We start from the raw sequence: 14,735 nt of genomic DNA, 5'->3' as shown, positions 1-14,735 counted from the left end.
AAGCTCAGGAGTTAGGAATGACTCCAGGGACATGCTCGGCCAGCCGGGGCGAGAATCCCCCCCAGCACTCCCTGGATGGTTCTGAGGACAGGCGAGGTGTTTAAGTTAGTTCTCTGGCTGGCAAGATCCTGTAGCAAAAGCTGCAGAAAATTTGCTTCTCCTGCCTTCGTTCAGTGCATTGGCCGAGACAGGCGAGCTTATTAAGGGAGGCGGAGCCTCTGCCGTGCCGGTTCTCAGAGAAGGTGCTGTCTGCATGTTACATGTAACATGGGGGAGAGTCCCCCACCTTCACTACCTACCTACTGAGGGCACAGCCCCAGGTTTGAATCTGCTGCCGGGGACGAGTCAGCCTGACCACCAGGAAGTTCTGCTTGGCTTTCGGCTGGACCCTTTCCTGAATGAATGGCTGAGGATACCACTTCCTATCCAGGGATGCTGTCTGTGGTCTCCAGAAGACACCAGCTCCCTCTTTCTTAGATGCCCCTCTGCTAGGAGGGGGCTGAGGTTGATATTCTACAAGCAGAAGCCGTCCCCAAAGGTGCCAAATCACACACTCAGCCTCCTGAAATGCCACTACAAGTCTGTCATGAGGACTCTCCACAGCCAGGAAACAACAAAGGTCCCTGTGAAATGCCAACACTGCTGAGCTGTCCCTGTCGCCCTGCTCTCTGTGGAACGAAACTCAGAAGCGCGGGCCACATCAAAGAGGCACGTTCTTGCTCTCTCCAAAGCTCTACACTCGCAGTGGGGCTGGGTGTGGTCCTCGACTTGGATGCAAATCTCCCTCTTCCAACCAGGTAAAGACCGAGTTAAGACCGGGCCTTAAGTCTATCCACTGACCGTAGAGTCTATCACAGTCGGAAAACACGACGGTGCTCTCAAAGAGTCCCAGCTACAAGTCACCACCTTTGGAGCTGTTTCAGAAGACACAGGGGACTCCCGTAGACCTCAGGAGGTCTCTAGAGTCAAGAGTCATACCAGTACATTTTTCAGACATCCCTTTGTTGATCTGGATGCTTCTTCCCACTGGTTGGAAACCACTGGAGTCCACCGAACACCAGGGCCACACCCGAGGGAAGAGTCCCTCCAGGTATTAACCCTGGCTAAGTCTCACAGTCACGTTAAGACAAGTAAAGGGGGCCAATCCACAGAATAACAGCGGAAGTCCCACCTCAGAGAGACAAGGAAGAACTCCACAGATCTGTCACTCTGTACGTGAGGCTGAAAGTAGGTACATGATGTTTTCATATTGGTTACTGCTTGGCCAAATAGATACTTAAGTATAATAGTTCTGTTACAAAATAGGGATGTGCTACACTGAGTTGCAATTAACCAATATGAATCACTCAGGGAGATATGCATGCTGGGAGAGAATTAGATTTTCGTCATGGAGGAGGTTACAGTTAGCGGTCAGATGTGGAGAGGGAAATACGTTAATACCTGAACTACAGGAATATGTCCATGCAACACAGCAAAAGTCAGAGCCGTCCAATGGCGGGTCTCGGGGTGGACGGATGGATATTTATGAGGAGTACTGACAACCTATAAACAAATTGAAGTTATTTTCAAAATGTGACCTTCACAATATTTAGGCTTGCAGAATCTAGCCTATCTGTAACCAGGCACACAAGCTAGGAAGGTACCGAAAAAGACATCCTGGCAGGTGCCTTGGGAGATGGCCTCAGGTAGTGCATTCCCCTGTTGGAGGCCCCAGGCAACCCGTTGTCGGAACTTGGAGCTGGTGCTGTTTATGTGTGTTAGAAGAGATGCTTGAAGGAGCTATCTGAAAGCAGGCCACCGGAGGACTGTGTTTTGGGGACACTATCAACACGGGCAGCAGAAGGCTTTTGAGACTGTGTTCTGTGCCTTTTCTTTCCCTCTTGAAAGACTCTTCACTCATACGGACACTTTGGAAATGTGATCCAGTGACTTCTGTGCCTCCCTCTCCCTCCTTCTGCTTAAGGAAGGTGATGGTTCTGAGAGGTACAGGAAGTGATGCAGCTCGAAATGTCACTAACACTCTAGCCACACTTCACTCCAAGAGGGCAGCTAATCCCAGAGGAAGAGTGGGATTACTTCACGCTTTCACAGTACAGAAAATAGTCATTCTTCTGAGCGTGGATGTTTCTGCCACTTCGGCTTCATAGTTGACAAGGACCCTCATGAAAATACAGGCACAGAACCTGCCCTGAACATAGCATGAAGGGGAAAAACAGAAAGATAGGGTTTCGGAGGCCTTGGAATATATACCAAGCTGGATGTAGTAGGGATAGTCGACAACTGGGGACTTGTGGTGTCAACACGGTGTTCTCCCCAGCATTCCTGGGGCATTTTGTCCTTACAGTACACAAAGGTACGGAGCAAAAAATGGGAGGGGCTGGAGAGGAGGATGAAAGAATCCTCTATAGCTGAGGACCTTGAAGGGGGCCTGTGATGTGTAGTGACCTTTAACAGGGTAGACAGTCTCCATGTAACACGAAAATGGGAAGGTCCACAATGGGTTTGGATTCAGAGCTATGCTTACTGTCTGCGTTCCTCGGGCGAATATAAAACTCGGCAACAGGAATAATAAAAGAAGCACAGGGCAACACCGCTAGAGCATCTCATTTTGAAGCCAAAAGGTTTCCGGCAGTTGCCAGTTGGTGGCTGTAGCATGCCAATCTCCTTGACATCCACAACCACCAAGTGCTGCCTGTGCAGGTCTTCGGGCAGCAAAGAAGAAAAAAAAGTGAGATTCTACTTAGTTTGAGCCTCGGAGGGGTCCGGAGCAACTACCATGAATGGAATCCCTGACCTCGGCCGAAGTGCCTCTGCTCGGAATTTATTCCTCCGCATCAGGGACTCTCCTTCATTATGAGTCCAGCCCACTTCTCAAACTTCAAAGCAGGCGGTAGTTTCAGAACATAAACCTAAGCCTGCCTTGATTCTAAAGCCTGCAGGGAGGACTGCTTCCATTTCCAACTGCATCCCAGCAGCCTTGAGATAGCCTGGTCAACAAAGCGAGATGGTGGGGCTGCTGGGGAGGACAGGAGATGTGAGGAGGGATACCTCTGCCTGGTGGGGGATGGAGGAGGAAGAATGGTCAGCCCAGCCCGTGTGAGGCACCAGGAAAGGGCTAGAAAGGACGAGTCAGGAACTAAGAGCTGCTCAGCGACTTGGGATTTGGGCCTCAGGAAGGGTCACAGTCAGCCATGTGGTTTCGCCAAGGCCACAGCCACTGGCAGGGTGAGATGTGAAGGTAACTGGGAAGGGAAAGTATGGGCTGGCAGGGCCGGCAGCCCTCCGCACCCTCACCTCCACATTCAGGTCAGCTCCGGCATCCAGCAGCATCTGCACCATCGCCTCGTCCCCACGGACGCAGGCGTACATCAAGGGGGTCATGCCCTGCGGTGGTTAGAACCAGAGACGGAGACATTTACAAGGTGGCCGAGGTCAGTCGACAAACACATGGAACGTCTTACTGGACTCAGAGTCCGGCAGGACAAAAGTCAGTGTGGAGCCCGGTCACGCACAGGGGCACCTCCTTCCACATTCTGGAAACTATAGTGGTGGAGTGAGGGGAGGTGACGTCACCTTTTAGCACCGATCATGGCTTAAGTTGGAGGGTTTTCACAGCACAACAGACCTATGTTTTTACAACAAGTGGTTGATTGGAATGGTGTGGGGGTGGGGCTCACAAGAATTTTCTGGATTCTGTAATATCCACTCTAAATGATTTAATTATGACGAATACAGTGTTTTTGACATTCTTATCTTTAACAATATGACAAGGTGTCCTTGCTGCTCTATAGGAGCCTTGGGTCAGACAGAGTCAAAGGTCACTGGATATCCCTATGGTCCACTGATGTCTGCTCTGATATCACTCTATACAAGCAGAAAGCAACCAAGGCGGGATGGCTTTCAGGCAAACCTTCCCTGCTCTGACTCCTGCTCACCACAAACCAAGCTTCACAGCCAACAAGAGGAAGGGTTGTGAAGGCAGTTACTTGGGAAGATGTTTATTCTACAGCCTTGTCTCACACAATGCACCAACACAACCTTTAATTTTTACTAGAGATAGCCAGGGAGAATTAAAATCGTAGGCGATGTCAACTTGGTTTCTGCACCCATCTCTAGGTAGAGATGTGATGGCGTACACCATACATAAAAAGGACTCTAGGGCTGGAGAGGTGGCTCAGCGGTTAGAGCACTGACCGCTCTTCCAGAGGTCCTGAGTTCAAATCCCAATCACACAGTGGCTCACAACCATCTGTAAGGGGATCCGATGCCCTCTTCCGGTGTGTCTGGAGACAGCTACAATGGACTTACATAAATAAAAAAAAAAAAAAGAGAGAGAATCTAAAAAAAAAAAAGTTGTGGTAAAATAGGAGACAGAAAATATCTCTAAAAAATAAAGAAAAGAAAGAAAAGTCCTCCAGCGCTGCTGCTGCGTAACTGAAAATAATTACAGGCAAAACTGCAAAGACAAGCGTTGAGATGCACTTGTTACATGAAAGGACTTCCTGCCCTAAGACAGGAAGAACTCCTCTAAGTAAACAAGAGAACAGTAGCAATGCTGGTAAAAAGCAGACAAAAGGAGAGAGGATGGCGGGGAATATATATCTAACCACAGGAGTGCAAAGACTAGTCGGACTTCTAAGGGGAAGGTTCGGGGAGAATCGAAGACCGGGAATTCAGGAAGGGCTGGTGATACTTCTGTTTTAAAGAAAAATTTCCCCAAGGAAATAGAGATTGGAACAAAGACTTGTGTAAAAGCATGTTTGGCTCAGCACTATTCACAAACACTTTACATATCCGACATGGGAAATAAATAAACAGTAATCACTTTACATAGAGGCTAAAAGAGACTTACAAAACAATATTCAATAACACTGTAAGGTATTTGGAATATAAAATACTGAAAGAAATAAAACAGGTAAATAAGCCCCTGGTTTTAAACGTAAAAAGATACATGTGATTGTGTATTGAGGATCCCCAATGTTGTCCAAGAAAGGAATTAGTTGTCATTAAATATTTCCCTCCATCCCCTTCATGGGAAGTCTTTGCAAGAGCTGCCTGTGAGAGAAACCACCCGGTCTGTCCCTTGTGGGACACTCAGGGTTGTGGCTGTCCATTTCCATTCTTTATGACACCACCACTTTCCCGAAGCCCCTCTGTGACTTGTGGTTGCCTCTCATGTGCCAGTCTCAGGATCCGGTTGGTGCTGGCATGTCTGGGTGATGCCCCAGGGCCCCCAGACTGATTTTTGTGTCATTAAACACTCTCTAAGAGCACAGTGCACATGGCCTAGATCTGTCTGGAACCAACAGCAGACTGGCAGAGAAAAGACTTTAACCTGCCAGAAGAGAGACTTGAAGGTTGCAGAGTCCTAAATACAAGTGATGGCCAAGCTGGTGGCATTGTTTTCTTTCTGGAACAATGTCTGTTTTTCATCCCTTTTTAAATTTCAGCTGCAGCAATCATGAGATTTCCATAAAGATGGACAAGTGTATTTTTATAAAATTAACACACAAAACAAAAAACCCAAACACTAAAAAAAGAGAGAAAAAGAGAGATCGAGGAAAAAAACAAAAATCAAAAAACAGGGGAGGGGCATTCATTTTTTTTTAAAAATTGATCAGCAGAGGGAGCCTGTGCCCTATCATCAGGCCCAGTCTGAGCACCTAGGAGATGAGGTCCAAGCAGATTGGTACCTGTTCGCTCATGGTGTTGATTCCGTCGGGCCCCAGCAAAGACACTGCCTGCTTCACCAGGTCGGTCCGTCCACAGTTCAGCATCCGGAAGCCCAAGTCCTGCTTGAACTTGGCTTCGATGGCCACTGCATCCAGCTTCCGAGAGGCGCAAAAGCAGTCGTCTGCCCTGAGGAGGAGGGAGAGATGGTCACGTGGGTGCAGATGCTTCTCCCCAGGATCTGGTACCTGAGATCAAACGTCCTAACAAGCCCGACTGAGTTCCTCTTTTGCTTTTTCTGCGGATTGCCTTCTCTAGGTTCCCGTTTGAAACAACTGCCTCAGCCTGGCAGGGGTGGAGCACTCTTTAATCCCAGAACTCAGGAGGCAGAGGGTTGTGGATCTCTAAGTTCGAGGCCAGCCTTGTCTATAATGTAAGTTCCGGGACAGCTAGAACTACACAGAGAAACCCTGTCTCAAAAACCCAACCAGGGCTGCAGAGATGGCTCAGTGGTTCAGAGCACTGGCTGCTCTTCCAGAGGTCCTGAGTTCAATTCCCAGCAACCCCATGGTGGCTCACAACCATCTGTAATGGGATCCGATGCCCTTTTCTAGTGTGTCTGACTGGGGTTACAGTGTATTTGTACACATAAAATAAATAAATATTTAAAAAAACCCAACCAAACACCTCCCCCACTACCCCGCACCCCGTTTCCTGGTGGCCCTAAATTCTATTTTTACTACACTTGTGCCAGTAGCATCCTTGGCTAAGAATCATCTCATTAAACAAATATTTAGGCACCGCTTATATAGGTTAGGTCCTCGGCTAAACATTTTATGTGAGTTGGTGGTAGACAAAGTCCCATGAGGGACTTTCGACAGGAACGAGGAACCTTTCTGAGCCGGATTGCCTCAGGGGATGCCTCAAGGGATGCCACCCCCCCATCCACAAGTGACAGCTTGGGTTTGAAGCAGAGTAGCTGTGGACTTCTGAGCAGGCAGATGCCCGTGTCCGTTCCAGTGACACAGAAGACATGAAGCATTAGGAGGGGAGAAGGGACGGAGCACAGGGTGGGGTCCCTACATTCAAAAGAGAACAAGCCGGAGAACTTGCTAGACAAAACGTGAGATGGAAAGGTGCTTCAGCAAGCCAGTTCAGGAAGACAGAGGTGAGGCTAGGAAAGGGGGCAGGAAACCAATGGGAGACGGTGACACAGGCTTCAGGTTCGAAGGATGTTAGTGACTTCTCCCAGTCCTCGTGAACTGCTCGATAATCATTCACCAGTAATCAAGCTGCTATGCATTGATTGAATGCCGGTTAGGGTCCTGTAAACCATCCCTGCTCTGGAAGCCCCACAGTCTGGTAAGGGAGAAGACAGGCATGGGCCATAATCCCAAGTATCTAATACAAATACTGAGGGTTTGGAGACTCTGCTTCTGAATGAAAAATGTTAAGGAACTATAAGCCCCTTGTACCACACAAACCTAAGGGAGCCTAGGCCTCCTAGGAAGGTGGCCCCTGAGCTGTGGTTTTAGCTATGGGGAGAGGAAAGGAGCAAGACAGAAGCACTTTGTGCAGGGCCAGGGTCCAGGTGAGACATGGCAGGCTGTGTGAGACTGTCCACAAAGGCCAGTGTCTCCTGGGCATTAACCTCTGGGCAATGTGTGCCAGTAGCTGAGGGAGGTGGGGCAAGACCACAGAGACCCTTCAGCGAGGTGGGAGAGCATGGAGGGAGCCCAGGGCCTAGCTTCAGCATCAGCATCCTAGGCACAGAATGGAGCCGTGCCGTATGGCCTCTCGGTCCAGTCCATGTGGGCTTTGAACTTGTCTAGCATTGCCTGATTAGGCAAATATAAATGTTAAATCAAAAGTGCAAGGGGCATCTTTATATCAAAGCTTTGTCCATTGTTTATCAAAGATGGAAGTTTAACTGGGTTTCCTTTTTTTTCCTTTTGGAGAAAGGCAAAGCTAAATGTGCAGAGAAACTCAGGATCATTACCTTTAGCATGGTGGCCAAAACTGCCCAAGAAAGCTTTGTGACATCAGGGAAACAGAGCAAGACCCCAGGACATAGATCACAGAGGCCTCCAAAGTACAAAGAATCGTGTGTGTGTGTGTGTGTGTGTGTGTGTGTGTTTGTGTGTGTGTTTGTGTGTGTGTGTGTGTGTGTGTTTGTGTGTGTGTGTTTGTGTGTGTGTGTTTGTGTGTTTGTGTGTGTGTGTTTGTGTTTGTGTGTGTGTTTGTGTTTGTGTGTGTGTTTGTGTGTGAGTGTTTGTGTGTGTGTGAGTGTTTGTGTGTGTGTGTGTTTGTTTGTGTGTGTGTGTGAGTGTTTGTGTGTGTGAGTGTTTGTGTGTGTGTTTGTGTGTGTGCATTTGTGTGTGTGTGTGTGTGTGTGAGTGTGTGAATCTCTGGGAGTCATCAGACTTGATTCACTGCTTAGACAATCTTTCTTTCGCTAGGTGGTAGCCATGCTGGGAAAGGCTTCTTTGTGCATCTCACAGTCCCCATCCCGGGGAAAGGCGTGAGCGCTGGAGGAGGGTCAGGTAGTGTGTGGAAGACAGGCAGCACATGGCTGCTGTACTCCCATAGTAGCTGTGACTATTGCTTCAAGAGCTGTGCAACCCTGGGCCTGCCAACATCTCAAATGGAGAGGGGGTAGGGGTGCTGAGGGAAATCTTTTTGGTAATGTGCCCAGGCTCCTGAAAACAGCTCTAAGGAGACTCACCTGGTCATTAAAAACAAAACTGAACCCGTGGAGACAGAAGAGGGATGGTTTGGAAAAAGGGAGGGGGCTCAGCAGTGTGGGAGGGGGGCAGAAAGAGTGACAAAGTTGGGGATATGATACATGACTTACATGGATGGAAAATGTCAGGATGAAACCCAGTATGTATAATTGATACGCACCAATCGCAACATTTGAAAAAGTAGTTCCCATCTGGGGACAAAGATATGAGTGATCATGGTCACAGAAAAGCCGACCAGTTCCCTTCCTCTTGCTTGTCTGTCTCTAACAGCCTCGATCAGATAAGCAGGTTATCCCTCTGTCCTTCAGTCAAGCTGTTCTCCATGTGACTGGCAAGCATTGCCAGTGCCCACTGCCTTGGACCTTATGCCAAGGAGCTCCAGAGGAGGGAGGTAGACGCTGGCTTCACAGAACTCACGAGCTTGTAAACAGATAATTCTAAGAACATCACAAGTGTTTACCAGCTCCCGAGGTCCTTGATTTTAATTAGAAAGAGACAAATGGCAAGAAAATGATTGCAGCTAAAATGATAATTGCTATTACAGGAAGCTGACGTTCACTGAATACCTACTGTGGAGTCCTGAGCTCTCTGTGTTAACCCATACCGTGATCACAGTGAGCCCAAGAGCCAAGCGCCATGTGCAGCGTACTCCAACAACGAGGAAACTGAGGCAACCACTTATCAGAGATGCAGGGGCTAAGGGGCAAGTTGGTATGTTTCAGGAGTGACCTAGCCTCTGCCTGTTGGGGGTCAGAGGGTCCCGGAGCATACCACCACATTCTGTCCACACATGCAGCTTCTACTAGACTTGCCTGCTGGCTACCTCTTAGACTCTGAAATTTAGCTTTTCCAAACTGGAACTGCATGAGGACCTCTGTCCCGACCCCCCAAACTTGCTCCTGGTTGCCTCATCTCAGCCACTGGCACTGCTGCTCGCAAAGGTGCTGAAACCAGAATCTGATCTCACATTCATATCCGTCCCAATAGCTGCTAGTTTGCACCTGAATCCCAAGTCTATCCCCTTTCTCCACCCTCCATGATCCTGGGTCCCAGCACTGATCTCTGGGTGGAATGCTGTAGGAGCCTAATAATATTCTAGATGTCACCTTCCCTGTCCCATACCACCTCTCACAGAGTCAGAATGTCAGTGTAGGCAGGTCCCGGCAGGTCCCTGCTTAAAGTCTTCTAAAGTCTTCCAGTACTTGGAGGATAAATGTTGGCTCTTGGCACTGAGCTGCCTGCAGGGCCTAACTACGCCCACTGCCCACATATCTTTTCCTCCTTCTACACCAACGACATTGCTCCTTTTCTGCCCTTTCTACACACTAAGGTCTTTCCTGGCCCAAGACCGTGTCTCAGAAATTCCTTTTCCTTGGAAAGACTCCCTTGCGCTTTTTTGCAGGGCTGGCTCCTCCTGTCCTCCAAGGGTGAGCTTGATCATAGATGAGAAGTTCTGTGACCACACCTCCTATACACAAGTAGGTTGTTCTTCCGCCTACACTCCCATCTTCTGTCTACATCCCATCTTCTGTCTATAACTCATCTTCTGTCTACACTCCATCTTCTGTTTACACTTCGTTTCTATCTACACCCCATCTTTTGTATACAACTCATCTTCTGTCTACACTCTATCTGCTGTCTATACTCCATCTTCTGTCTACTCTCTATCTTCTGTCTACACCCATCTTCTGTCTACACCTCATCTTCTGTCTACTCTCTATCTTCTGTCTACACCCCATCTTCTGTCTACTCTCTATCTTCTGTCTACACCTCATCTTCTGTCTACTCTCTATCTTCTGTCTATACCCCATCTTCTGTCTACTCTCTATCTTCTGTCTACACCTCATCTTCTGTCTACACCCCATCTTCTGTCTACACTCCATCTTCTGTCTACACTCCGTCTTCTGTCTACACCTCATCTTCTGTATACAACTCATCTTCTGCCTACACTCTATCTGCTGTCTATACTCCATCTTCTGTCTACTCTCTATCTTCTGTCTACACTCCATCTTCTGTCTACTCTCTATCTTCTGTTTACACCCCATCTTCTGTCTACACTCTATCTGCTGTCTATACTCCATCTTCTGTCTACTCTCTATCTTCTGTCTACACTCCATCTTCTGTCTACTCTCTATCTTCTGTTTACACCCCATCTTCTGTCTACATTCCATCTTCTGTCTACACCCCATCTTCTGTCTACACTCCATCTTCTGTCTACACTCCATCTTCTGTCTACACCCCATCTTCTGGCCAGTTCCCTCTATCCCCTTAGTGCCACCTTCACAGTGAGTGATTAGCTTTCTTTAAAAAAAATCATTTAGTTGATTATTTCTCTCTCTCTCTCTCTCTCCCTCTCTCTCTCTCTCTCTCTCCCTCTCTCTCTCTCTCTCTCTCTCTCTCTGTGTGTGTGTGTGTGTGTGTGTGTGTGTGCATGTACACAATTACATGTGTCAAGGGCAGAAAATATGTGTAGGTATGAGTTCTTTCCTTCCACTCTATGGGTTCCAGATCCAATCTAGGTCATCAACCTCCACAGCAAGCTCGCCTGCTGAGTCACGCTGCCAGCCCGTAGTTTAATTTGTTTTATATTTTTTTCCCTGCCAGCATGTCTAAGTCCAGGAACAGGACCACACCCATCTTGTTCTCTGCTAATAGGCAAATCAGAGTAGAATGCAAATAGCAGAAACTGACGAGGGAGAGATGTGTGAGCACCATGTACTCTACCTTTAAAAATTAATACTTAATCTGAACTGACTGCTAAAATTATACATTTTTTATGTGTAACATGATGCTGTGGAATATGTGTGCACAGTAGACTGAGAACATTAAGACAGTAAGTGTGTTATCCTATATGCTTTGCCTGTCTGTGGTGAGCGCAGTTCAGATCTATTTTTTTCATCCTTATACATTTAGGACAAGCCATCTACCAAACCGAGCTATGTCTTCTGCAGCCCCCCAGTCGACTTGCTTAGCAATTTTCACGTATGCAACATCTGGTTATAAATTATATTTCCAATGCTTTATAGCAAATCTTCTGAATTTATTTCCTGCTGTCTCTTTGAAAACTTGTATCCTTGGATTCACACATATTTCCTGACCCTTCTCATGCCCAGGATCTGTTAACCACAATCCTCTCTGTTAACCACAATCCTCTCTGCTTGTCTGATCGACATTTAGATTGAATCAGTGAGATCATACATCATCTATTTGTCTTCTTATGCTTGGCTTATCTCAGTTAACACAATGTCCTCCAGCTCCATTTATGTTGCAAAGACCCAATTTCCTTTGGAAGGCTAACTAGTATTCTGTTTTACACACACACACACACACACACACACACACACACACATACACACACACCAGGTTTTCTTTAGCCACTCATCTGATGACAGACAATAATTCCACTTCCCTCCCTTTCTCCATCTGCCCATTCCCCCCTCCTGCCCTCCCCCCTCTTTCTTTCTTTCTTCTTAATAATTTATTTTTATTTACTGTACATCCCAACCATAACACCCTCTCTCCTTTCAGTCCTTGCTTTTTTTTTCTTTCATTTTAAAAACATTTAATTTTTAAAAATTTTATGTGCATTGGTGTTTTGCCTGTATGTATGTCTGTGTGAGAGTGTCAGATCTTGAAATTGCAGGGCAGTTGTGAGCTTCCATGTGGGTGCTTGGAATTGAACCTTGGTCCTCTTAACTGCTGAGCCATCTCTCCAGCCCCCAACCCTTTTTTTCTTTTCTTTTTTGACTCAATTTCTTCATTGTTGTAAATGATGCTTCAACTTAAGATGGTGAGAAGTCTATCTGACTATTAACCTTCTTCAACTTAAGATGGTGAGATGTCTATCTGACTATTAACTTTCTTAACGTGTCCGGTTGGACTCTATGGAAATTCTACTTTTAAAATGTTTGAGGAATGGGGTGGTTTGTAAAGGAACGGCCCCCATAGACTTTAGACTCAAGTTTGAATGATTGGCCCATAGGGAGTGGCCTTATTGGAGAAGGTGTGGCCTTCTTAGAGGAAGTATGTCATTGTGGAGGAAGGCTTTGGGGTGATACACACACATACTTACACACACACACACACACACACACACACACACACACACACTCTTAAACTCTGCCCAGTATGAATCACAGTAGTGTCCTCCTGGCTGCTCTCAGATCAAGATGTAGAACACTTGGCTCCTCCAGCACCAAGTCTGCCTGCACACTGCCATACTTCCCACCATGATGACAATGGACTGAACCTCTGAAACTGTAAGCCAGCCCCAGTGGAATGTTTGCCTTTATAAGAGTGGCCTTGGCCATGGTGTCTCTTCACAGCAATGGAAATCCTAAGATAAGGCACTGCCACATTTTCCACGATGCATTTGCTTTTCTTTTTGACTACAGCTACTCTCCCAGGTGGGAAACAGCTTCTTACTGTAATTTTAATGTGCAATGTCCTAATAATTAGTGACACTTGGCATTTAAAAATGCATTGTTAGATTGAATTGAGTTTATTATACATCCTGGCTGCTGCGTCTGGTTCAGACGTGTGTTTGCAGGCACGCCCTGCATGTGTAAGCACTGCATTGCTGTAAAATCCTTTATGTCCTGTTCCGATGACCACCTCGTTCCTATTGTCCTTGCTGGGCAGAGGCTGTTAAATGTGATGCAATTCCATTTGTCTACTCTTGATTTTGCTGCCTGTGTTTTTATGGACCTATCCAAAAGCTATTACCAAATCTAATGTCATGGATATTCCTTTCTGTGTTTCTTCTGGTAATTATATAGTTTTAGGTCTTCATGTTTAGGTCTTGAATCCATTTTGTATACAATACAAGATAAGAGCATAATGCCATTCTTCCACATGTGGATATTCCATTTGCCCAATACCACATACTGAAGAGAATATTCTTTGCCCCACTGTACAGCCCTCTCCCGAAACTGGGGTTGTGTTACAAAGTGCACACTGGCATGGAACTTGCGATCCTTCTGAGCTGGCCTTCTGAGTGCTGGGATTACGGACACACACCACCCGGCCCAAATCAGTCTTAGCACAGATCCAGGAAGCACCTGTTACCACACAGCACACAGACAGAGCAAAGAGCGGTGCCCGATTCTGAGCCAAGTTGAACACAGCAAACTATAGCAGGTAAAAACCATTAGCCAATAAAGTGTGAAACATGGCTTCCTGTTCAACGCAGTTCGTCAGGGGAATTGAACTCTGTAGAATACCATCCCTGAAGCATTTGCCTGGATAGGGTTACAGTTCCTGGAAAGTCCCCTGCAGAAGCTCCAGGCTGCAACAGGGCCCCCTGTGGCCTAAGCAAATACATTTCCCTTCTCTATGCATGACCTATTTATGCAGAAATATATTAAACCTGTCTCCTGGGGCTTCCCCCAGGTAACCAGCCTTGTGGTTTTCCCTTTGAGTGGCTTTCAATGATGCCATGAGAATCCCAATAATTTAAGCTAGAGGTCAGCTACAGAAGTGGTCAATTTCTTTGACTTCTCAAGTGCCCAAGTATCAAGAGACTGGCTCAGTATCTTCTGCTTCACACATGTGACCTCAGAAGGGCTTCAGAGCCTGGGTCCAGGGGGAGGGTGCGTGTGGACGGGGAGCTAACACTCTGCTCATCTCCCCGTGCCTTCTGCATGACAAAAGCCTGCTGGTGATGTCCAGACACCTTTATGCGTGTATTAGCTTCCGAGCTCGCTTGAACGCTGCCGCGTCTTTTACTGGGCTCAAATCCAGCTCTGCCGTTTAATGGCTATTCGATCTTGGGACCAGTGGCTTTTACTGGGTCGTCGTCTGGTTTTCTCATCTGTAACACGAGCTTCGTAGTAACACCTGTCTTCCAGGGTGTTGGCTGTGGGTCAACTGAGGCAGCCCTCAGGAGGTGCTTGTGAGAGCTCTGTGCGGAACACAAAAATTACAGGGCTGGCGAGATAGCTCAGTTGGCAAAGCGGTTGCCACAAGGGCATGGAGGTTTAGGTTGGGCCCCATAAAAAGTTTGAGCAGCGCTCCCATAAAAAGACTGGCACAGGGGTACAGGCTGATACAAGTGCTGGGGAGGCCAGGGGGTGGAAAGAGGAGTGACCCTGAAGCCAGCCTTGCTGAATTGATGAGTCTCACCGAGAGACTGACTTCCATCTATACATGTGCACCTGTGTGCATGCACAAACAGGGACATACTCCTATACATATACTATCCCCAAATATACATTACAACGCCAAGGGCAAACTGGAGAGAGTACAGTGTGTGAAAGAAGCAAATCCAGGCACCAATCACAAGACCAGTGTTGCTGCAGTGCTTCTGAGTTCAAATCAGAC

General features: G+C 47.2%; 1 protein-coding gene across 3 annotated transcripts in view; it reads right to left on the bottom strand.

The window, feature by feature from the left end:
- Nucleotides 1–14,735, bottom strand: part of ABTB3 (ankyrin repeat and BTB domain containing 3) — a gene marked incomplete at both ends in the record, with an annotated part of 259,402 nt that overhangs the window by 26,896 nt on the left and 217,771 nt on the right. For all 3 annotated transcript variants that reach the window (XM_080935712.1, XM_080935713.1, XM_080935714.1), the window contains 3 exons: nucleotides 1,441–1,542; nucleotides 3,295–3,384; nucleotides 5,694–5,859. In XM_080935712.1, the coding sequence (XP_080791838.1) occupies nucleotides 1,441–1,542; nucleotides 3,295–3,384; nucleotides 5,694–5,859 (358 nt within the window). The remainder of the gene's footprint in view (nucleotides 1–1,440; nucleotides 1,543–3,294; nucleotides 3,385–5,693; nucleotides 5,860–14,735) is intronic.

Source organism: Micromys minutus (assembly GCF_963924665.1).
Source record: "Micromys minutus genome assembly, chromosome: 22".
Lineage (NCBI taxonomy): Eukaryota > Metazoa > Chordata > Mammalia > Rodentia > Muridae > Micromys > Micromys minutus.
This window is presented reverse-complemented; position numbering and strand designations above follow the sequence as displayed.